Source organism: Vipera ursinii (genome assembly GCF_947247035.1).
Source record: "Vipera ursinii genome assembly, chromosome: 4".
Classification (NCBI taxonomy): Eukaryota; Metazoa; Chordata; class Lepidosauria; order Squamata; family Viperidae; genus Vipera; species Vipera ursinii.
Window position 1 is genome coordinate 12,579,775 of NC_139514.1, and position 25,176 is coordinate 12,604,950.

General features: G+C 42.0%; 1 protein-coding gene across 1 annotated transcript in view; it reads left to right on the forward strand.

Moving 5' to 3' along the window:
* Positions 1 to 4,185: 4,185 nt before the first annotated feature.
* The window catches only part of PIWIL4 (piwi like RNA-mediated gene silencing 4), a gene marked incomplete at its 5' end in the record, with an annotated part of 54,524 nt that continues 33,533 nt past the window's right edge, over positions 4,186 to 25,176 (forward strand). Inside the window, 3 exons of the mRNA XM_083362596.1 lie at positions 4,186 to 4,459; positions 23,051 to 23,176; positions 23,873 to 24,087. Of these exons, the coding sequence (XP_083218722.1) occupies positions 4,186 to 4,459; positions 23,051 to 23,176; positions 23,873 to 24,087 (615 nt within the window). The remainder of the gene's footprint in view (positions 4,460 to 23,050; positions 23,177 to 23,872; positions 24,088 to 25,176) is intronic.

The following is a 25,176-nucleotide window of genomic DNA, read 5'->3' on the forward strand; positions in this document are numbered from 1 at the left end:
CTCTGCCTCCCCGGCCACAGCAGGTAGTGCTGGGATCGATCTAATTACCCAGGAGGATAGTGATTTTAAGTTCCCACTGCAACTGAACCTTATTCCATCTCAGTATCATGCACCTTTGCCTGTTGATACTGTGGGCTTATTGTTGCCTCGTTCATCTGCGCACAAAAGGGGTTGCTTTGTGGTTCCAGGTGTCATAGATTCTGACTATACTGGAATTATTATGATGCAGGTTTGGGTCAACATGCCCCAGCTTCTCCCTAAAAATTCTTCAATTGCTCAGCTATTGCTTCTTCCTTATGTCGTTCCGAAGCCAGGGACGGGAGTTTGGAGAAATTCTGGTTTGGGCTCCACTTCCACATCGGTGGCACTGGTGAAACAAGTTACTTCTTCCCACCCCCTACTTACTTTATACTTAAATAAGCAACCATTTCAGGGTCTTTTAGATAGTGGAGCAGATGTTACTGTTATTTCTTCATTACAGTGGCCTGTTCAGTGGCCCAAGCAACCTCTTTCTTCTTTGTGGGGTGTTGGTGGTTCAACAGATGCATGGCAAAGCGTTCATGCTATTTCAGTTTCCACTGGTGCTGGTAAGACATTCTCTTTGCATCCGTATATTCTTGACATTCACACTAATATATGGGGTCGTGATATCCTTATCTTTTTAGATGCTCATTTAGTTTTGGATGATGGCTCTACCTCTTAAATGGACCTGTACTACACCTGTTTGGGTAGAGCAGTGGCCACTTTCTCAGGAAAAGCTATCTGCCCTTCACACTTTGGTGGAGGAGCAATATCGAGCTGGTCATATTAAATTTTCTACTAGCCCTTGGAACACTCCTGTTTTTGTAATAAAAAAGAAAAGTGGAAAATGGAGATTCCTGCACGATCTCAGAAAAATCAATTTGTGTATTCAACCTCTGGGTCCTTTGCAATGTGGATTACCTAATCCAAACTTAATTCCTACAAATTATAAAATTTTGGTGGTAGATTTAAAGGATTGTTTCTTTACTATCCCTTTGCAAGCTCAGGATAAAGAAAAATTTGCTTTTACAGTCCCTGTTTTGAATAACAGCATGCCTTACCTGGCGATATCAGTGGTGTGTATTGCCTCAGGGCATGCTGAATTCCCCTACTTTATGCCAGTATTTTGTGGATCAGGCTCTTCAGCCATTTCGGGATATGTATCCCACATATATTGTGTATCATTATATGGATGATATCGTGGTTGCTGGTGAATCTATAGATCTTTGCAAGACTGCAGCTGCATTGGAAGCTGTTGTTGCAAAAAGGGGGCTGTATATAGCAAAAGAAAAGATTCAACTTGTTGAACCTTATCTATACCTTGGACATTGTTTGTTACATGATTCTTCCATTCCTGTCTTGCCTGACCTGAAGGTTTTATCATCTTAGACATTGCTACAGTGGCAGAAATTGCTCGGTATTATAAATTGGGCTCGCCCTTTCTTTTCTATCACCACAGGGGAAATGCTTCCTCTTTTTCAATTACTAAAGGGTCCTAAGCAGCCAGGAGATCTGGTTCATCTCTCTGACAAACAGCGAGATTGTTTGGCTAAATTGTTTGCCAAGCTTAAAGGGAAGTTTGTTGATCGCCTGCCCTGTGCTACTTCTTGTCTTCAGCTGGCTCTTATTCCAACATCCCCCTTACCTACAGGATGTTTGTATACTCCTTCTGATAAAAGGATTAATATTCATGAGTGGGTGCATTTGTCTGCCACCCCTCCACGCAATATTTATCTGTATCAATCTGCTTTAGAAGATCTAATTATTAAGGGACGCTGGCGAGCTTTAGCATTAACAGGCAGTGATTTGGTTTCTATTTCTTTCAGAAGAACTAAATTAGAGCATGATCATTTACTCACTGTGTCTGATTCTTATCAGATAGCCCTTGCCAATTATGTGGGTAGTGTTGAATATTCTTTGCCCAAAGATCCCCGTATCACTATTACAGCAACGCTTAGCCCTCCGTTTGCTTCTATTTTTTCTCGGATGCCTGTGGCTAACGCGCTTACTGTCTTTACTGATGGCTCTCCAACTCGAGGAGTGGTTGCGTGGTTCTCCTTAAATCACTGGCATACTAAATTTACTTCTCACCAAGTATCTGCACAACATTCAGAACTTGCAGCAGTGATTCTTGCATTGCAACATTTTTCTTCTGTCGCTATTAACCTTGTGGTAGATACTCAGTATGTTTATCTTGTCATGCAAACTTTGCCCTATGCATATTGTGCTCGCAATTTGGACATTAATTTGTTATCTCTGTTTCTTACACTTAAACATCTCTTAGAACAGCGCTCTTGTCCTCTTTATGTTGAACACATTCGAAGCCATTCTCCTTTTGATAATGCTCTCACCCAAGGGAATGCCGTAGATGATAACGCATTACGGAATGTAGCTTCCCTTTTTTCCAATCCAATTGATAGTCATTCCTTCTTTCATCAGTCAGCAAAATCTCTTGTAAAGCAATTTCATATTCCTTTTTCGCATGCACAGGACATTGTTCGTGCTTGTCCTGCTTGTCAGCAGTCTGCTGTTCCTTTTCCTATGGGGGTTAATCCTCGTGGCACATCAGCCAATCAGCTCTGGCAAATGGATGTTACCCAGTTTCCTCCCTTTAAACCTTATATTTATTTACATGCTTCTATTGACACTTACTCTCGCTTTTTGTGAGTTACTGCTACACCTCACGAGCATTCAGTGGCTGTTATTTCTCATTGTTTGTCTGCCTTTTCTGTGATGGGTCATCCAGCTCAGTTGAAAACTGACAATGGGCCTGCATATGTCAGCAAGGATTTCTCACAGTTTTGCCTTCACTGGCATGTTTCTTTAACTCATGGTATACCATACAATTCACAGGGCCAGGCTATCATTGAGCGTGCACATCGTACCTTTAAGGGCTTACTTGAAAAACAAATAAAAGGGAAAAGTGGGCCTTACCATCTTCGAAGGATTAATGATTTCTTAGCAGTCATGCTATTTACTTGGAATTATCTAACTGTCTCAGATTCTTTTTCAGAGCCCACTGTTCATTATCATTTTCAAGTAGAAAAGTTATTGGAGAAACCTTTGGTGCACTATCGTCAAAGCCCTGATCCGCAGTGGAAAGGTCCTGCTCGACTGATTACCTGGGGACATGGCTGCGGTGCAGTAGAAGATCCTGACACTAAACGTGCTGTGTGGGTGCCTGCTTGCTGTATTTGTCCGTATTATGGCATGGCATCAGGGTCTGTCCAATCCAATTCCGAACTTCAGTCTTCAGCTGAAAACGGAGACTCGGCTTCCAAAAGCTAAAACTGAACAGGCTAGCACACTCACATGGGGCAGGTGAAGGCTACTACTTATCAAGCCCAACAGCAATTAGATAAGGCAGCCTTGCCTCAGACACCAGAGAATTTGGTAGCTGCTGTATTTGCCATCATAACGGCTAATTCTGTCACTATTTTATTGTTCCTTTGTTTGCTGTTTCCTTCTGCTATAGCTACCACTGACCTTGAGGATAGTAATACCACATATGTTGCCCCAAGTCCCAATTTATGGGTGCGTCACGCTCAATGCATGTTCACTGTACATGGACCAGGGGTTGTGCTATATTATGAGCTGCCTATGGCCCTTGGCCAAGTGGCATTTATACCGAATCTTATAGTGTCCACTGCATTTGTGGTCTCCCAACTACAGAATATTCAGAATTCTTGTATCTTTTCAAAACCTCCTACTCAGCTGAACAATGTTCAGTGGCGTTATTTTAAACTTACCCATTTCACAAAAGGGGTTTGTTTTTGTTGCCATGCTGGTCATACTTGGCTTAACAACTGGAAGGATATAAGTAAAGCTCGTAAAATTCTCAATAAACTTGGAAACTATACCTATTGTTCTGACTACTATTGGTTATGGGGAACCTTTAACACCTCTCTTTATGGCCATAATATTGCTCCTGAATCATATCGACAAAATTTTCCCTTGTTCAGTGCCACTGATAGCTCTAATCCAGGCTGCATTTGTGCTGGATGGCAGCTGAAGGATCCTAATGTGTAGTTCTTTTTTGATAAGTATGCCACAAATGTGCACCCTCAAAATTATCAGTGTGCTGCTATAGGTTATCCTTCTCTACCTGTTCAAGTTGCCCCTGCAGTTTCTTCCTCCCGGCTTCGTCGAGATCTCATGGGCCCCATGTGTGAGGATAATGTTAGCATTGACAAACAGCTTTCTGGAGGTTCCACTTTTGGCCGTGCTATTGCTGGTGCCATTACTGGCATTATCACCTTAGGTTCTTATCCTGGCATCATAGCACAAGAAAATCGCCATTTTATTCTAGGGCTCACTTGTCGCTTGGAGAAGACTATCAATGCCACTGCTGCCATTGTGCGTGATTTGCAGGCTGAAATTGAAGAACTCAACCAAGACATGATTCAACAGCGCTTTGCAATTGATTATTTGTTAGCACGTCAGGGGGGATTTTGTAAGCTTGTGGGTAATCATGCTTGTGCTGTCCATTACCATTCTTTGAATAAAACCATTGAGGATGAATTAGCTAAACTCCAAACATATATTTTGGATAATACTCATACTCCCTCCCCTTTTGAATGGTTGACTAATTGGCTTCCTGATTGGACTTGGCTCCGTCAACTGTTTTTTTATGGCCTCTTGGTCATTGGATTTTGTATTGCTTGTTGTTGTTTTGCTCAATGTATACCTTCTTTCATTGTCTTATTTCGCCCTGCTCCAGTTTCTCTCCATCCCATTCAGCTTCAAAATCTTCAAAAGGCTCTGTTTCCTCAATTTAAAATAAAAAGAGAGGACGTGTAGCATGTTTCCTGAGTCCATCTTGAAGTACATATTCTGCACGTTCGTGTTTTGGATGGCAAACCTCAGACAGGGACTGCAAAGGATGTGTACAGAGTGGGCTTGAGTTAACATGCAAGAAACAAATCTTAAATTAGAAAGATAAGCTTAGGGAATGCAGGAAACTGGATCATATATTAATCCTTGTGTTAATTGAAAGGGATAAGCAATAGATAAGGAAAAACAACCAATTTCGGGATGGCATGTAAACTGTTAATGCTTAACTGCTAAAGCTATTGTTTAAGACATACATATATGAGTGAATGTTAACCAATAAAGAACACAGCTGCTCAAGATTTGTGTGAGTCTCCTTTCATACTACACAAACTCTCCCCCAAATGCATAACTTCCAATACTTTATAAACAAACATGGCTAGTTGAGATTATCAAAAGCTTTTTCTGCATCTAAAAATACTAATGCAGCTTGCTTTTCGTTGTGTTGCTGTAGATCAGGGTGGGGAACTATGCCCCCTTTATGGCATGTGGACTTCAACTCCCAGAATTCCTGAGCCAGCATGGAATTCTGGGAATTGAAGTCCACAAGTCATAAAGGGCCATAGTTGCTCCTCCCTGCTGTAAATGCTCGAAGGCAGGGGGTGTCAAAATGCCGGCCCATGGGCTGGTTGCATCCTGCAGAGGCCACGCCCACCCCAGCTCTGGCAATGGGAAAAAATTGCAATATGTTGCAACACATCACGTGATTTGGCGCGTTTGACACCCATGTTCTAAGACATTCAAAACTATCCTCACACTGTTCTATAATTATTTTTTGGGTAAAAACCCACTTTGGTCTTGATGGATGAGTTCTTGAAGAATTGTCTTGAGTCTTTTAGCCAACATAGATGTAAATATTTTATAGTTACTGTTTAATAATGTTTTTAATTAAAAATAGTTTTTAATTAAGGTTGGGTCTTGCTTCTCTTTAGGTATTAGAGTGATATTGGCTTCTTTCCATGATTCTGGTATCCCATTACCTTGTAAAATAGAAGTCATTGTATTCTGGATGTGTTGTGACATTTATTTTTCAAAACATTTATAATAAATCTCCAGAAGACCATCTGGCACAGTTGCTTTCCCTAACTTGATTTTTTTTTATAACTTACGAGATTTTCATCAAGTAATTGGTCCATTCATAAATTCTTTCTGTGTATCTGTAAGATGTGGTAGGTTCTGCTTTTGGAGATAACCTTCTATTTTTTTTCCTAAGATGTCAGATCTTTTATACAGATCGGAAGATTAATGATGAAAGTTTCTTTATGTTGCAAAATTATCTGTTACAACTATATCACCTTTCTAGAGTTTCAAAATCACTTTAGTTCTTTCCTTATTTAACTTAGGACACGGTGGCTCAGTGGGTTAGGATGCTGAGCTTGTCGATCAGAAGGTCAGCAGTTTGGCGGGTCGAATCCCGAGTGCCACGTAACAGAGTAAGCACCTGTTACTTGTCCCAGCTTCTGCCAACCTAGCAGTTCGAAAGCATGTAAAAATGCAAGTAGAAAAATAGGGACCACTACGGTGGGAAGGTAACAGCGTTCCGTGCACCTTTGGCATCTAGTCATGCCAGCCACATGACCACGGAGATGTCCTCGGACAAACGCTGGCTCTTCGGCTTTGAAACAGAGATGAGCACCGGCCCCTAGAGTCGGAGACAACTAGCACACACGTGTGGGGGAACCTTTACCTTTACTTTTTATTTAACTTACAAGCCAACCACCTCCCTGGTATATTTGCCTACTCAAAGTTCATTTGCTTAAGGAAATTCAATTTATTCTCTAATTCTCAATGTCAACGCTGATTTTTAAAGAAAAATTGCAATATCTAGTTCAGTGGAAGGGTTATACATTATCAGAGGCCACATGGATAAAATCTAATGATGTGAAAGCTAGTAAGGTCATCCATAAAACTCAGCAGCCATCCGTAAATTCTATGACAAGCACCCCAACAAGCCAAGGGGCAACCGTTAACTTATACTTCTGTTTAAATTGCAGGATTACACCTTTCTGTTAAGGGGGCCCCAGATGTCAACACTGTGACAATGGATGTCGTTGCTCTGACAACTGAGAATCAGCAGCCATTTTTACTTTTGTTTCTAGTGTGCCTTTATTATTCTTTTAGAGTTCAGAGTTAGAAGGGGGATGGGGTAAATGCTTGAGGGTTTAGTTAGCCATAACAATGTAGAAGTGAGGGAACTCCAGGACATGTGTCAGAATCCATTTATACCATATTCATAAATGGAATGTTTCAAACATATCCCATGGATTCTGCCATCTCCCGAAGAGAAGAGGATAGATGTGTATTGAACCGGCAATAGGCATTTCAAAGGAAAGGAGAAGCCTTTTGAACTGGGGAAACAAAAGGGGGGGCTAGCATCTGGCTTTTGTCACGGTAGACAGCAATAAACAAAAGGGTCCTAACTTCCTTTTTCCCACGAGATGGATGATACGAGAGGAAGGATGGGGGGACTGACCAAATGGGGATTAAGGGGGGTTAAACCGGGAACTCTTTATAAGGGATTACATCGTGGAACCATTAAGCCCTGTCTCATTTCCTACAACCAAGCATGCCATAGTAAAGATTCCTTTTGGACTAAAACCTTGACTCCAAGAGTTTTTGACTTCCTAAGACGTGGATTGGGGTGGGTCCTGACAACATGGTCTGAGAAGGTTTTGGCAGGCTGAAGGGCCAGTGAGAAAAGCCCAAGTCTTGCGCTAATTGGGAAATGTGATTTATGACAGCGTTTGTGGGATGGAAATTGCAACTTCTTACTTTGTATCTGGGGGAGGGAATCTCAGTTTTGGGTTGGACTATGTAAGTGCCTACGTTGGACTACGTTTCATGCAAAAATGGGCATGATAAAGGACCAAAATGGCAGGGACCTAACAGAGGCAGAAGAGATTAAGAAGAGGTGGCAAAATTACACAGAAGAACTATACAAAAATGAGCTTAACATCCCTGATAATCACAATGAGGTGGTCACTGACCTCGAGCCAGACATCCTAGAATGTGAAGTGAAGTGGGCCTTAGAAAAGCTGAGCAACAACAAAGCTAGTGGAGGTGACAGTATCCCAGCTGAGCTATTCAAAATCTTAAAAGACGATGCAGTAAAAGTGCTACACTCAATTTGCCAGCAAATTTGGAAAACTCAACAGTGGCCACAGGATTGGAAAAGATCAGTTTACATTCCAATTCCAAAGAAAGGCAGTGCCAAAGAATGTTCAAACTATCGCACCATTGCACTCATTTCTCATACTAGTAAAGTTATGCTTAAAATCCTACAAGCTAGACTCCAGCAGTATGTGGATCGAGAACTACCAGAAGTACAGGCAGGATTTCGAAGAGGCAGAGGAACCAGAGATCAAATTGCCAACATACGCTGGATCATGGAGAAAGCTAGAGAGTTCCAGAAAAACATCTACTTCTGCTTCATTGACTATGCTAAAGCCTTTGATTGTGTGGATCATAACAATCTGTGGCAAGTCCTTAAAGAGATGGGCATACCAGACCATCTTATTTGTCTCTTGAGAAATCTATATGCGGGCCAAGAAGCAACAGTGAGAACTGGACACGGAACCACTGATTGGTTCAAAATTGGGAAAGGAGTCCGGCAAGGCTGTATACTGTCGCCTTGCCTATTTAACTTATATGCAGAGCACATCATGAGAAAGGCAGGGCTAGATGAATCAAAAGTTGGAATTAAGATTGCCGGAAGAAACATCAACAACCTAAGATATGCAGATGATACCACTCTAATGGCAGAAAGTGAAGAAGAACTAAAGAGCCTCTTGTTGAGGGTGAAGAAGGAGAGTGCAAAAGTTGGGTTGAAACTAAACATTAAGAAAACCAAGATCATGGCATCTGGCCCTCTCAATTCCTGGCAAATAGATGGGGAAGAAATGGAGGTAGTGACAGATTTTATTTTCCTGGGTTCCAAGATCACTGCAGATGGGGACTGTAGCCAAGAAATTAAAAGACGCTTGCTCCTTGGGAGGAAAGCCATGGCAAATCTAGACAGCACACTAAAAAGCAGAGACATTACCCTGTCAACAAAAGTGCGTATAGTCAAGGCTATGGACTTCCCAGTTGCAATGTATGGCAGTGAAAGCTGGACCATAAGAAAGGCTGAGTGCCAAAGAATCGAGGCCTTTGAACTCTGGTGCTGGAGAAGACTCCTGCGAGTTCCTTGGACTGCAAGGCGATCAAACTGGTCAGTCCTAGAGGAGATCAACCCTGACTGCTCTTTAGAAGGCCAGATCCTGAAGCTAAAACTCAAATACTTTGGCCACCTAATGAGAAGGAAGGACTCACTGGAGAAGAGTTTAACGCTGGGAAAGGTTGAGGGCAAGAGAAGAAGGGGATGACAGAGAATGAGGTGGCTGGATGGAGTCACTGAAGCAGTAGGTGTGAGATTAAATGGACTCCAGAAGATGGTAGAGGACAGGAAGGCCTCGAGGAACATTGTCCATAGGGTCGCGATGGGTCGGACACGACTTCGCAACTAAGAACAACATGTAAGTGCCGATACTTTTGTTTCCTAATAAAATGTTCTTTAAGAAAGAATTCTTGCCTTGAAGTTCTTTTACTGGTTTCATCTATCGGAACCATGACACTCTACCATACACACATATACAATTGCTGTTCTAGAAGTTGAATTTGGTTTAGAATGTTTATTTTTGTATGTGATTTCCTTAATTCTTCTTTACTTTCAATTTCCTATAAGATCTTATAGATTGTTTCCTGGGATTTGTATATATTGTCACCATCACGGAAACATGGTGGGATGAAACCCACAAATGGAACACACAGCTAGAGGGATTTAAATTATTCAAAAGAAACAGACCAAATAAAAGAGGAGATGGAGTTGCTCTCTATATAAGAAATAACTACATCTATACAGAAATAGAGCACAACAATGATGAAAACTGTAAACTTGAATGCATTTGGGTCAATATAAAAGGGAGAAAAAATGACATTGCCATAGTTGTATACTATAGGGCACCCAACCAAACAGAGGAAATAGATGAACATTTTGCTAGTCAGCTAACTAAGGTATGTAGGAACCACATCACAATAGTAATGGGGGACTTTAACTACCCTGACATCAACTGGGAGATAAACTCTGCACCAAGTGGAAGATCAAGCAGATTCCTGACAAACCTAGCAGACAACTTTGTCACCCAAAAAGTAGAGAAGGGAACTAGGGGATTAGCCATTTTGGATCTCACTAACAAAGATGAAATGATAGAAGGTGTTGAAGCCACAGGAACCTTGGGAGGAAGTGATCATGCAGTACTGGAATTTAACATTATGGAAGCACAAGCAATAGAATACAGTCAAACTAGAGTCTTGGACTTTAAGAGAGCTAATTTCAATAAACTTAGAGAGAGCTTGGGAAGGATTCCATGGATGAGAATCCTCAAGGGGGAAACAACTCAAGAAGCTTGGGAAATTTTGAAAAGTGAGATAATAAAAGCCCAGTCTAGCACAATACCAACAAAGAGGAAAAATAATAGCTCTCAAAAAACCCTAGCATGGCTGCATAAAGAACTCTCTGATAAATTGAAAGATAAAAAGGACAAGTATAGAAAATGGAAAGAGGGGCACGTAACTAAGTCAGAATATCAGCAAATAGCCTGAGCCTGCAAAAATGAAGTGAGGAAAGCTAAGGCTGAAAATGAACTAAGGCTTGCGACCAAGGTCAAAAATAACAAAAAAAGCTTCTTTCAACATGTAAAAAACAAAAAAAGTAAAGGAAATGATTGCTCCATTAGTGGGTAAAAGTGGCAAGAAGGTGACAAGCAACAGGGAGAAAGCAGAACTATTTAACTCATTTTTTGCATCTGTCTTTACACACAGGGAAAAAACAGACCAACCTATCAAAAATAGTGCCATAAAAAACAGAATAGAAACACAAGTTAAGATAGGCAAGAAAATGGTAAGTGAGCACCTGTCCAGCCTAGATGAGTTCAAATCACCAGGACCAGATGGATTACACCTCAAGGTTCTCAAGGAACTGGCAGATGTGGTCTCAGAACCACTGAACTATATCTTTCAAAGATCCTGGAGCAATGGGAAAACCAGAGGACTGGAAAAGAGCTGATGTAGTTCCCATCTTCAAAAAAGGGAAAAAAATGGATCCAGGAAATTACAGACTTATCAGCCTGACCTCAATACCTGGGAAGATTCTGGAAAAGATAATCAAACAATGAACCAGCGAGCACCTAGAGGCAAACGAAGTCATTACTAAAAGCCAACATAAGTTTGTCAAAAACATATCATGCCAGACAAATCTTATTGCATTCTTTGACCAAGTGACAAGGGACAAAATTAGTGGACCAGAGGAATGCTGTGGATATAATTTACTTGGACTTCAGTAAGGCATTTGATAAAGTAGACCACAACCTACTACTTGATAAGATAGAAAAATGTGGGTGAGACAGCATCACCACCAGATGGATTCGTAGCTGGCTGATCGGCCGTACTCAGTGTGGTCCTCAGTGGAACCGCATCTACATGGAGGGAAGTATGTAGTGGGGTGCCCCAGGGCTCTGTTCTGGGCCCAGTGCTCTTCAACATCTTCATCAACAATTTGGACGAGGGGATAGATGGGGAACTCATCAAATTTGCAGAAGACACCAAGCTGGCAGGAATAGCCAACACTCCAGAAGATAGGCTTAAGATACAGGAGGATCTGGACAGACTTGAACACTGTGTGCTATCTAACAAAATGAAATTCAATGGTGAAAAAATTAAGGTTCTACATTTAGGCAAGAAAAACCAAATGTACAGAGATAGTAGGGGGTACCTTGCTCAATAGTAGTAACTGTGAGAGGGATCTCGGAGTCCTAGTGGACAATCACTTAAATATGAGCCAGCAGTGTGCTGCAGCTGCCAAAAAAGCCAACACAGTGCTAGGCTGCATTAACAGAGAGATAGAATCAAGATCACGTAAAGTATTAATACCACTTTACAATGCCTTGGTAAGGCCACACTTGGAATACTGCATCCAGTTTTGGTCACAACAATGTAAAAAAGATGTTGAGACTCTGGAAAGAGAAGAGCAACGAAGGTATAAGGAACGGCTGCTGGAATTGGATATGTCTAGTTTAATGAAGAGAAGGGTGAGGGGTGACATGATAGCAGTGTTCGGACTGCCACAAAGAAGAGGGAGTCAAGCTATTCTCCAAAGCACCTGAAAGCAGGACAAGAAGCAACGGATGGAAACTAGTCAAGGAGAGAAGCAACCCAGAACTAAGGAGAAATTTCCTGACAGTTAGAACAACTAACCAGTGGAACAACCTGCCTCCAGAAGCGGTGAATGCTCCAACACTGGAAGTTTTTAAGAAGAGACTGGCCAGCCATTTGTCTGAAATGGTATAGGGTTTCCTGCCTGAGCAGGGGGTTGGACTAGATGACCTCCAAGGTCCCTTCCAACTTTTATTATTATTATTATTATTATTATTATTATTATTATTATTGTTGTTGTTGTTGTTGTTGTTGTTGTTGTTGTTATTATTATTATTATTATTATTGGAATTGGATATGTCTAGTTTAATGAAGAGAAGGGTGAGGGGTGACATGATAGCAGTGTTCCAATATCTCAGGGGCTGCCACAAAGAAGAGGGAGTCTAGCTATTCTCCAAAGCTCCCGAAAGCAGGACAAGAAGCAAGGGATGGAAACTAATCAAGGAGAGAAACAACCTGCCTCCAGAAGCGGTGAATGCTCCAACACTGGAAGTTTTTAAGAAGAGACTGGACAGCCATTTGTCTGAAATGCTATAGGGTTTCCTGCCTGAGCAGGGGGTTGGACTCGATGACCTCCAAGGTCCCTTCCAACTTTACTATTATGACTATTTAAAACACTCCTGCTATACTGTAACCCAGAAACTGCTTGATAGTCCTTCCACATTATCAGCATACAGATAGTCCTTGACGTACAACCACAATGGAGCCCAAAATTTCTGTTGATATACAAGACAGTTGTTAAGTGAGTTTCCCTCCATTTTACAACCTATCTTGCCACAGTTGTTAAGTGAATCACTGCAGTTGTTAAATTAGGAACATGGTGGTTAAGTGAATCTGGCTTTTCCATTGACTTTGCTTGTCGGAAGTCACAAAAGGTGATCACAGGACCCTGGGACATTGCAACCATCATACATACATGCCAGTTGCCAAGCATCTGAATTTGGATCACGGGACTATGGGGATGCTGCAATGGTCTTAAGCGTGAAAAACAGCCATAAGTCACTTTTTTCAGTGTCATTGTAACTTTGAATGATCATTAAATGAATCGTTGTAAGTTGAGGACTACCTGTATTTGAAGCAGGTTTGTTCTGTTGATATCATGAGCTTTTGGAATTATTGCCTGAATTATATTAATTATTGTACAAGAAGCAATGCATGGAAACTAATCCAGGAGAGAAGTAACCTAGAACTAAGGAGCAATTTCCTGACAGTTAGAACAATTAATCAGTGGAATGACTTGCCTCCAGAAGTTGTGGGTGCTCCAACACTGGAAGTTTTTAAGAGATTGGAAAATTATTTGTCTGGAATGATACATGGTCTCCTGCTTGAGCAGGGGGTTGGACTAGAAGACCTCCAAGGTCCCTTCCAACTCTGCTATTCTGTTATTCAAGAAAATTTCAGAGCTGTATGATAGACTGCAAGATAGAACAAAAATATCCCACAGAAAGCCAATAGCAAACCTTTTCTCTAAAGAAAATGACATGGATTCATCCATGTGATTATCAAGACTGGGTTTAAGCTATCCCATTTGACTGCAAAACTCTATAGACTATTAAAAGCATCTAAATATTAAGACTTTTCTGCATTTTTTTCTGCATTGGTGGACCAGATATGAGGGCAGATCTGGTATTCTCAAAGATTTTTAAAGCAGAATAACAGAGTTGGAAGGGACCTTGGAGGTTTTCTAGTCTAACCCTGTTCAAGGAAGAAACTATACCATTTCAGACAAATGGTTGTCCAGTCTCTGCTTAAAAACCTCCAGTGTTGGAGCATTCAACACTATTAAATAACCTTCTACTGAATAATGTCTGTTACTCAGGCTAATGAACCAGGGTTTAAGGTTTAGAACGTTGTGCACACTCTTATCAGATGTGTTTCTTTTTGCCAACAGGCCATAAATATGTAAATCATGTAGTGACTATTTGTATTAATATCCCTAACCCACCCTAGTATCCTTCATCCTAGGTAGCCATTCTCCTATTCAGGCTCTTAAGGAAAAGTGAATTACCACAGGAGAGAATTAGATTTCTCGCACATGCGCCTTTCAGGCGAAAAGGAAAAAAACACGTTCCTCGGACCGAACGCCCGGGGGCTGATGCCATGGAAAGAGAACGCGCAGGAGGAAGGCGTGGCCTCCGTAGTGGGCGTGGTTATATTTCGAGGCAGGTTGCCTTGCGGCACGTGTCTGTACGAGGCCAAAACCAGAGGGGGCCTGACGCGTGTCGCCGCGGGGTGGTGGTAGCTGGAAGTCTTTGTCCCGTTTGATCCCGGTCTTCCCTTGGCTTCCCTTAGGGCGAGTCCTATCAGGCGTTGCTGGTGAGGTTAACGGTAAGGGGTGTGTGGCGTCTCTGAGCCTCAAACACAGAAAGGACCCCTGTTTCAGACATTGGTTCTGCCTCCTGCCTTCCAAAACCTGCTGTTTTCAGGTGTGTGTGTGTGTATGTATCTGTGTGTGTGTGTGTGTGTATGTGTAATACATATATATATATATATATATATGTATATGTATATGTATATGTATATATATATATATATATATATATATATATATATATATATGTTAAATGCTTGTTAACTATATATATATATATATGCGTGTGTGTGTAATATATATAATATTTATATATATGTGTGTGTGTAAATTTTTTTTGGCTCGCTATATATATATATATATATATATATATATATATATATATATATATATATATATATATATATGACAGGAAGGAAGGCCTGGAGGAACGTTGTCCATAGGAGATATATATATATATATATATATATATATATATATATATATAGAGAGAGAGAGAGAGAGAGAGAGAGAGAGAATATTATTGAGGGGAAGAATTAAGGGGCTACACAGGTAGTCCTCAACTTAGAACAGTCCATTTAATGACCAAAGTTACAACAGCACTGAAAAAAATGATCATATTTAATGCAATGGCCCTGTGATCAAAATTCAGACACTTGCCATTTGACTTATTTATGATGGTTGGACTGTCCCTAGGTCACGTGATCACCTTTTACAATATAATAGTAGTAGTAGTAGTTGGAAGGGACCTTGGAGATCATCTAGTCTAAGCCCCTGCTCAGGCAGGAAACCCTATACCATTTCGGAGAAATGGCTGTCCAGTCTCTTCCTAAAAACTTCCAGTGTTGGAGCATTCACCGCTTCTGGAGGCAGGTTGTTCCACTGGTTAATTGTTCTAACTGTCAGGAAGTTTCTCCTTAGTTCTAGGTTGCTTCTCTCCTTGGATTAGTTACCATCCATTGCTTCTTGTCCTAGCTTGACTCCCTCTTCTTTGTGGCAGCCCCTGAGATATTGGAACACTGCTATCATGTCACCCCTCGCCCTTCTCTTCATTAAACCAGACATACCCAATTCCAGCAACTGTTCCTTCTGACAAGCAAAGTCAATGGCCAAGCAGATTCACTTCAGTGTGGCAAGAAAGATCATGAAATGTGACTAAATTTGAATGAATTTGTTGGGGCTCAATCGTGGTTGTAAATTGAGGACTACCTGTATTCATGCAACAATAACATACTATATGGTAGTCAGCCAATAATTGTACAGAAGTTTTGCAGCAATTCAGGCTGTACTATTTTGTATTAGCAATAAAGCAAACAAAACCATTTCTTAATTTGGCGGATGAAATCAAGAAGAGAATCCTGTTCCTTCAGGAACTAGTAGTGTGATGTAGCAATTAAAACAGTGTTTCTCCACCTTGGCAACTTTTAAACTAGATGAACAACAACTGCTAGAATTCCCCAGCTGGCATCTTAAAAGTTGCCAAGGTGGAGAAACGTGGACTAACTTCAATTCTCAGCCTGAAAGCTCTAGGTAACCTATGGGCAGCCATTTTTTCTCCATCCAGATTAACTCACAGAGGTTTTATTGTGGGAATAAAGTAAAGGAAGATCCCTGTGTACATGACTTCAGCTGCCCAAAAACACACAGAGCACAATAGCAATAATAATAATTCGGTACATGCTACATGGCCATATGTGAGGAGCAATAGACGAGCAGTTTCTTTCCTCTATGCTCTTTTCATCTTGGCCAATTGTCACTTTACAATTTTGACCCAAGAATGTATTTATTAGATTTGTATTCCACCTTTGTACAAGTGCTCAAGGTGCTATACACAGTGCTTCTTTCTCCTATTTTTCTTCACCACCACCACAACTTCTATGAGGTGGGTTGGGCTAACTGGCCCAAAGTTGCAAATAGGTGGACTCTGCTTTTGGTCCTCAGCGCCAAGTTTCAAGAAAGAATGTTGAGAAACAGCACAGGTGAAATATCATTTTTTACGAGGTTCCTACTCATGGCTGAAAAGCAAGACATAAAGGCAATAAATTAAGAACTATCGCTTTATAACAGACATGTCAAACACAAGGCCCGGGGGCCGGATCCGGCCCGCGAAGTGGTTTCATGCGGCCCATGAAGCCATCCTGGAAACAGTGAGGGAACGGCCCCCACTGCCTTGGCCCTGGCCCAGAGACTCTCCTTCTACCAGAGACCCTCAGATCTGTCCCACTCCTGCCTAGACAGCCTTGATGTGAACAATGTAGAGCTGGCCATGCCCACCCAGTAGGCCTTACGCACTCTAGCCACGCCTACCCAGTAGGCCACGCCCACCTTGGCCATACCCATCCGGCCCCCTGAGAGCAACTGCAATGCTGATGCGGCCCTCAATGAAATTGAGTTTGACACCCTTGCTTTATAACATAGGTCAGACATGTCAAACACAAGGCCCGGGGGCCAGATCCGGCCCGTGAAGTGGTTTCATGCGGCCCCAGAAGCCATCCTGGAAACAGTGGGGGAACGGCCCCCACTGCCTTGGCCCTGGCCCAGAGACCCTCCTCCTGCCAGAGACCCTCAGATCTGTCCCACTCCTGCCCAGGCCCCCATAGGCACCCTTGATGCGAACAGTGTAGAGCTGGCCATGCCCACCCAGTAGGCCATACGCACTCTAGCCACGCCCACCCAGTAGGCCACGCCCACCCTGGCCACACCCACCCAGCCCCCTGAGGGCAACCGCAATGCTGACGCGGCCCTCAATGAAATTGAGTTTGACACCCTTGCTTTATAACATAGGCCAGACATGTCAAACACAAGGCCCGGGGGCCAGATCCGGCCCGTGAAGTGGTTTCATGCGGCCCGCGAAGCCATCCTGGAAACAGTGGGGGAACGGCCCCCACTGCCTTGGCCCTGGCCCAGAGACCCTCCTCCTGCCAGAGACCCTCAGATCTGTCCCACTCCTGCCCAGGCCCCCATAGGCACCCTTGATGCGAACAGTGTAGAGCTGGCCATGCCCACCCAGTAGGCCATACGCACTCTAGCCACGCCCACCCAGTAGGCCACGCCCACCCTGGCCAGACCCACCCGGCCCCCTGAGAGCAACCGCAATGCTGACGCGGCCCTCAATGAAATTGAGTTTGACACCCTTGACATAGGTGAACACCCATAGCCAGCTTTTTACTACGTTGTGGCTGCTGTCTTTTTTTTTTTAAAAAAAAGCTGCTTTCTATAAAGTCCAGTATAATAAGGCCCCCTTGATGTAGAAGGTAGAATGTGAAAACTACAACTCAAATTAACCCTGTATTCTTTTCAAATCATCTCAATTAGGAATGGAGAGTTTCATATGGGAAAGTCAAGTCTCGAAGTTTTGGCCACCCCTGATCTTTTGTGTTGCTTTTCCATCCACCAGATCTATCCTTCTGGAATTAGAGTTAACCCGAGAACAGAGTCGGAAGGGACCTTGGAGGTTAGTCTTGTAGTCCAACCCCCTGCTCAAGCAGGAGACCCTATACCAGTGATGGCGACCCTTTTAGAGACCGAGCGCCCAAACTGCAACCCAAAAACCCCTTATGTATCGTCGGGTGCCGGGTGGGTGTGGCCCACTGGGTGGGCGTGGCTGCGGTGGTAACGGCAGGCTGAGTGGGACTAAAAAGTTCAATCAATCAGTTCAAACTTTGCGAGATCTTTTTTTTCCCCGCGAGAAGTTGAAACTGACTGATTGATTGAACCTTTTTTTTTTTTTGCACACGGCGGCGGAGGCCTAAAGCGAAAAGGTTTTATAAAACCCAGCTGAAGGCCTAGGACTGGGGCGACGGCTCGTGTGCCCACAGAGAGGGCTCTGCTTGCCACCTGTGGCACACGTGCCATAGGTTTACCACCACGGCCCTATACTATTTCAGACAAATAATTAGCCAATCTCTTCTTAAAAACTTCCAGTGATGGATCAACCACAACTTCTGAAGGCAAGCTGTTTCACTGATTAATTGTTTTAACTGTCAGGAAATTTCTCTTTATTTCTAGGTTGGGTCTCTTCTTGATTAGTTCGCATTCATTGCTTCTTGTTCTGCCTTTGGGTGCTCGTTCTTTTTATTTCCGTGAGTCAGAACTGGAATAATGAGTGGACGAGCTCGTGTCAAAGCCAGAGGACAACGCTTTCCTGGAAGAGAAACATTTGGGCAAAGCGATTTCTCAAAACCAGTATGTTTTTATGTCTGTGCTTGTTTGCAAAACATGTATCTTCTCTTGTGGGCCAACTGTACCATTAAACCAGTGGTTCTTAATCTTTTCTATGCCTGACATCCCTTATTTAGATCTACATTTAATGATTTATAATAATGATTGCTAGTTTGTTTAAGACATATTTGTGTTCTACATAAATGGCTGTATTTTTAATTTGGTGCTTTCACTGGATATATTTTGTCCTAGGAAAACAATATACTAAAAAGCACCATATTTGAACAGATGCTCATGAATCAAATTTATACAATCTCCAAAGAAATGTATTCCTGTAGGCAGAATTCAATTCAGAAAGATGTCTTATAAAAGAGTATTAGTAACTGATGTTGTAATGTTAGTGAGCCCAGAAAGACAATTAAAATGAAGAGTGTCAAGTCACTGTGATTTTCTTCAATAACAAGTGATAGAAAGTTATATAAAAAAAGCTATTGAAAACAATAAATAGAGAACTCAGGCTCAGGGAATTTTACTTTTTACTTTTTACTTTTAATTTTTCTGAAGACCCATTTATTTGAACAAGCTGGCCTGGCCTGATGGGGGAAGTTAGGGTTTTTAATTGGGTTTTTTATATTGTTACTGTTTTATCTGGGCGATTATTTAATTCTTTTTTTAATTTTTGTATCTTCTATTTATATGTGCCCTGTTCACCGCCCTGAGTCCCTCGGGAGAAGGGCGGTATACAAATTTAATAAATACTAAATACTAAATACTACTTAATCTAATTTATTTGGAATGTTTTATACATTGATAAAATGTTCGTCCTGGGAATATAGTTTATATTTGGGATATCTGAAAGGGATGGTTCTAGTTGTGCGGTTAGACCCTGTGATGCTGATCTGTTTCTTAATCTTTCCATAATGGTTTATCTTGTCTGATTTTATGGTAGTAAAAAAGGGAGAGGTTTGATAGCAAACAAAACAGGAAGTAGAGTCAGACTGATGGTGTTTTGTAGTTTTCCATTCTCAGAATCTTAGAACAGTGGAGTGTTACTTAATAGCAATTTTTTTAAAAAAAAATCAAATCAAGTCAGTGGAGAAAAGCATAATCTGTTCATAGTTTTTAATTTGTCAGCGTTTATCATTTCTACCTTAAAGGGTTGTTCGGGAGACACTGCTTCTTACAGTGTGCCAGAGGCCAGTAGCAGCCATGTAAGAACTGGAGAAGAGCCGTTGAAATGTAAGCAAGTTAATTGTGCAATAGCTATTCTTAAAACAGCCTGATCAACAGAGTATATGGAAATATTTAAAGTACAGGTAGTCCTTGACTTACAACTGGTACCCAGTTTCCACTGCCAGTATATGGAAATATTTAAAGTGCGGGTAGTCCTTGACTTACAACTGGTACTCAGTTTCCACTGCCAATATATGGAAATATTTAAAGTGCGGTTAGTCCTTGACTTACAACTGGTACTCAGTTTCCACTGCCAATATATGGAAATACAGGGAGTGCAGAATTATTAGGCAAGTTGTATTTTTGAGGATTAATTTTATTATTGAACAACAACCATGTTCTCAATGAACCCAAAAAACTCATTAATATCAAAGCTGAATATTTTTGGAAGTAGTTTTTAGTTTGTTTTTAGTTATAGCTATTTTAGGGGGATATCTGTGTGTGCAGGTGACTATTACTGTGCATAATTATTAGGCAACTTAACAAAAAACAAATATATACCCATTTCAATTATTTATTTTTACCAGTGAAACCAATATAACATCTCAACATTCACAAATATACATTTCTGACATTCAAAAACATAACAAAAACAAATCAGTGACCAATATAGCCACCTTTCTTTGCAAGGACACTCAAAAGCCTGCCATCCATGGATTCTGTCAGTGTTTTGATCTGTTCACCATCAACATTGCGTGCGGCAGCAACCACAGCCTCCCAGACACTGTTCAGAGAGGTGTACTGTTTTCCCTCCTTGTAAATCTCACATTTGATGATGGACCACAGGTTCTCAATGGGGTTCAGATCAGGTGAACAAGGAGGCCATGTCATTAGATTTCCTTCTTTTATACCCTTTCTTGCCAGCCACGCTGTGGAGTACTTGGACGCGTGTGATGGAGCATTGTCCTGCATGAAAATCATGTTTTTCTTGAAGGATGCAGACTTCTTCCTGTACCACTGCTTGAAGAAGGTGTCTTCCAGAAACTGGCAGTAGGACTGGGAGTTGAGCTTGACTCCATCCTCAACCCGAAAAGGCCCCACAAGCTCATCTTTGATGATACCAGCCCAAACCAGTACTCCACCTCCACCTTGCTGGCGTCTGAGTCGGACTGGAGCTCTCTGCCCTTTACCAATCCAGCCACGGGCCCATCCATCTGGCCCATCAAGACTCACTCTCATTTCATCAGTCCATAAAACCTTAGAAAAATCAGTCTTGAGATATTTCTTGGCCCAGTCTTGACGTTTCAGCTTGTGTGTCTTGTTCAGTGGTGGTCGTCTTTCAGCCTTTCTTACCTTGGCCATGTCTCTGAGTATTGCACACCTTGTGCTTTTGGGCACTCCAGTGATGTTGCAGCTCTGAAATATGGCCAAACTGGTGGCAAGTGGCATCTTGGCAGCTGCACGCTTGACTTTTCTCAGTTCATGGGCAGTTATTTTGCGCCTTGGTTTCTCCACACGCTTCTTGCGACCCTGTTGACTATTTTGAATGAAACGCTTGATTGTTCGATGATCACGCTTCAGAAGCTTTGCAATTTTAAGAGTGCTGCATCCCTCTGCAAGATATCTCACTATTTTTGACTTTTCTGAGCCTGTCAAGTCCTTCTTTTGACCCATTTTGCCAAAGGAAAGGAAGTTGCCTAATAATTATGCACACCTGATACAGGGTGTTGATGTCATTAGACCACACCCCTTCTCATTACAGAGATGCACATCACCTAATATGCTTAATTGGTAGTAGGCTTTCGAGCCTATACAGCTTGGAGTAAGACAACATGCATAAAGAGGATGATGTGGTCAAAATACTCATTTGCCTAATAATTCTGCACTCCCTGTATTTAAAGTGCGGGTAGTCCTTGACTTACAACTGGTACTCAGTTTCCACTGCCAATATATGGAAATATTTAAAGTGCGGGTAGTCCTTGACTTACAACTGGTACTCAGTTTCCACTGCCAATATATGGAAATATTTAAAGTGCGGGTAGTCCTTGACTTACAACTGGTACTCAGTTTCCACTGCCAGTATATGGAAATATTTAAAGTGCGGGTAGTCCTTGACTTACAACTGGTACTCAGTTTCCACTGCCAGTATATGGAAATATTTAAAGTGCGGGTAGTCCTTGACTTACAACTGGTACTCAGTTTCCACTGCCAATATATGGAAATATTTAAAGTGCGGGTAGTCCTTGACTTACAACTGGTACTCAGTTTCCACTGCCAGTGTATGGAAATATTTAAAGTGCGGGTAGTCCTTGACTTACAACTGGTACTCAGTTTCCACTGCCAATATATGGAAATATTTAAAGTGCGGGTAGTCCTTGACTTACAACTGGTACTCAGTTTCCACTGCCAATATATGGAAATATTTAAAGTGCGGGTAGTCCTTGACTTACAACTGGTACTCAGTTTCCACTGCCAGTATATGGAAATATTTAAAGTGCGGGTGGTCCTTGACTTACAACTGGTACTCAGTTTCCACTGCCAATATTTGGAAATATTTAAAGTGCGGGTAGTCCTTGACTTACAACTGGTACTCAGTTTCCACTGCCAATATATGGAAATATTTAAAGTGCGGGTAGTCCTTGACTTACAACTGGTACTCAGTTTCCACTGCCAATATATGGAAATATTTAAAGTGCGGGTAGTCCTCGACTTACAACTGGTACTCAGTTTCCACTGCCAATATATGGAAATATTTAAAGTGCAGGTGGTCCTTGACTTACAAGTGGTATTCAGTTTCCACTGCCAAGTAAGGCATTTGTTTAGTGCGTTACGCCCAAATTGAAAACCTTTCCTGCAGCGGTTACTAAACAAATCTTTGTAGTTCTTAAGTGAACCACAAGGTTGTGAGGTGGGTCCAGCTTCCCATATTGACTTTGCTTGTTGGAAGCCACCTGGGAAGGTTGCGGATGGTGATCCCATAATCCCTGGACACTGCAACTGTCATAAATACATGCCAGTTATCGAGCATCCAAATTTTGATCACGAGATCATGGGGATACTGCAATGATCATAAGTGTGAAAAATGGTCATAAGTCACTTTTTTCAGTGCCCTTGTAACTTCGAATGATCACTATAAATCAAAGACTACCTGTGTATAGTTTAGGATCCAAATGAAATGAACTATAATAGACTTTCATTATTCATTAATCAGTACACCAATATGATTACAGTACATAACTTTAGCTTTATAATTTCTTTTCATTTTCTCTGAGACTGCCAACACTTTATTTTTGTTTCCTTGTCAAGATGGCTTTTCTGTTGGACCTTCTGGCTATACGGTGATGGAGAGAGGAGGGAGGATCCAGTGTAGATTTCGGGACTTGGAAGTGAATACCAGAGAAGCAATGTTACATGTCAAAGATTCTAAAACAGGTATAATTTATTTAGGGAACAGTTTTTCCCCCCCTGCATCTTTGAGTTGTGCTGTGCTAGGGTTCTTTGGGTAGCTACAATAATATTTCCCATTGACACTACTTTACAGTTGCAGTGATATTTCCCTTATTTCCACCATTTTGGAAAAAATTGGGTCTTAATTTCACTGTTGAGTGATAGGCTGCAAAATTCAATTTACTGTACATCACAAGTTTCAGGCAATCTCGGAAGTTCTCAACAAATACAATGGGTTTTTACACGTGACATAATTGTTAACTGATAAAGTACTGGTAATCTGTCTAGTATGTAATCTGCATTGGCATAACCATCTGAGCCTTGGTGGAGCAGTGGGCTAATGCCTCTTTAAGTAACACCAGCTGCCTGCAATTAGTGCAGGTTCGCATCCCACCAGGCTCAAGGTTGACTCAGCCTTCCATCCTTCCGAGGTAGGTAAAATGAGGACCCAGATTGTTGGGGGCAATAAGCTGACTTTGTAATAATGCCGCTTGGGGTGTGTGTGAAAGCCCAAATAAGCAGGCATATACATAGAATGAAGGCTATTGCTAAGCTTGTAAGCCGCCCTGAGTCTTCGGAGAAGGGCGGGATATAAATGGAATAAAAAAAAAAAATCTTGGGTCTCCCACCCTCCTACTTTTTTTTTATTTGCTATCCAGCTAATAATCTTATTCATTTCAGGATCCAGTGGTATTCCTGTGAAAGTAGTTACCAACCTGTTTAGTTTAGGCTTGCCCAGGGAATGGCAGCTATACCAGTACCATGTAACATTTAGCCCAGAGCTGGAATCGAGGCGTTTACGGGTTGCCCTTTTGTACAACCATGTTGAATTTCTTGGAAAAGCCAAAGTATTTGATGGAGCAACCCTGTTTCTTGCACACAAGCTTGAGAACCAGGTAAGACTCTTATGTTTGTGTTTGTGGGTGTGGGTGTGTGTCCATGCATCTATGTATAAGAGGAGGAGGATGATACATTTTAAAGAACTTTTGTAACTACCACAGTAAGAGAATATTTGTAGAACAAGGAACAACCAGTAATATGCAGGTAGTCCTCAATCTATGACTGGTCTCTTAGCAATCATTTAAAGTTATGATTAACACTTCCCCCCCCCCCAAAAAAAAGAAGAGATATTCATAATCTGGTTCTAATTTAATTTAATTTAATTTAATTTAATTATGGGACTTATATGCCGCCCTATCTCCCGAAGGAGTCAGGGCGGCTAACAACAATAAAAACAACAATAAAAACAATAAATACAAATATTAAAAGAAATTAAATTTTACAAAGCCCCACTAAAACCAGTAAAAATTAAAAACAATTAAAACCCCCAACGTCAGTCAGTCCAGGTCAGCCAGTTGGAAAAGGTATGTCTTTAGGTCGTGACGAAAGGACCGGAGATCTGGGGCCATCCGAAGTTCTCGGGGGAGCTGATTCCAGAGGGATGGCGCCCCGACAGAGAAGGCCCTCCCCCTGGGGGTCGCCAGTCGACATTGTATGGCCGACGGCACCCTGAGGAGACCCTCTGTGTGAGCGCACAGGGCGATGGGAAGTCGTTCCTGGCAGCAGACAGTCCTGCATATATCCCGGACCTAAGCCATGTAGGGCTTTATAAGTAAGAACCAGCAACTTGAACCTCACCCAGAGGACAACCGGCAACCAATGCAGCTCATGCAGGAGGGGTGTAATATGGGAGTATCGGGATGCTCCCATCACAACCCGCGCGGCTACGTTCTGCACCAGCTGAAGCCTCCAGGTGGCCTTCAAGGGCAGCCCCATGTAGAGAGCGTTGCAGTGATTACACGGGAAGTAACGAGTGCATGAGTGACCGTACGTAAGGCATCATGGTCCAGATAGGGGCGCAACTGGTGCACCAGGCAAACCTGGACAAATGCCCCCCTGGCCACGACCCCTATATGGTCTTCTAAATTGAGTCGTGCATCCAGGAGGATGCCCCAAGTTGCGCGCCCTATCAACGGGAGGCAACA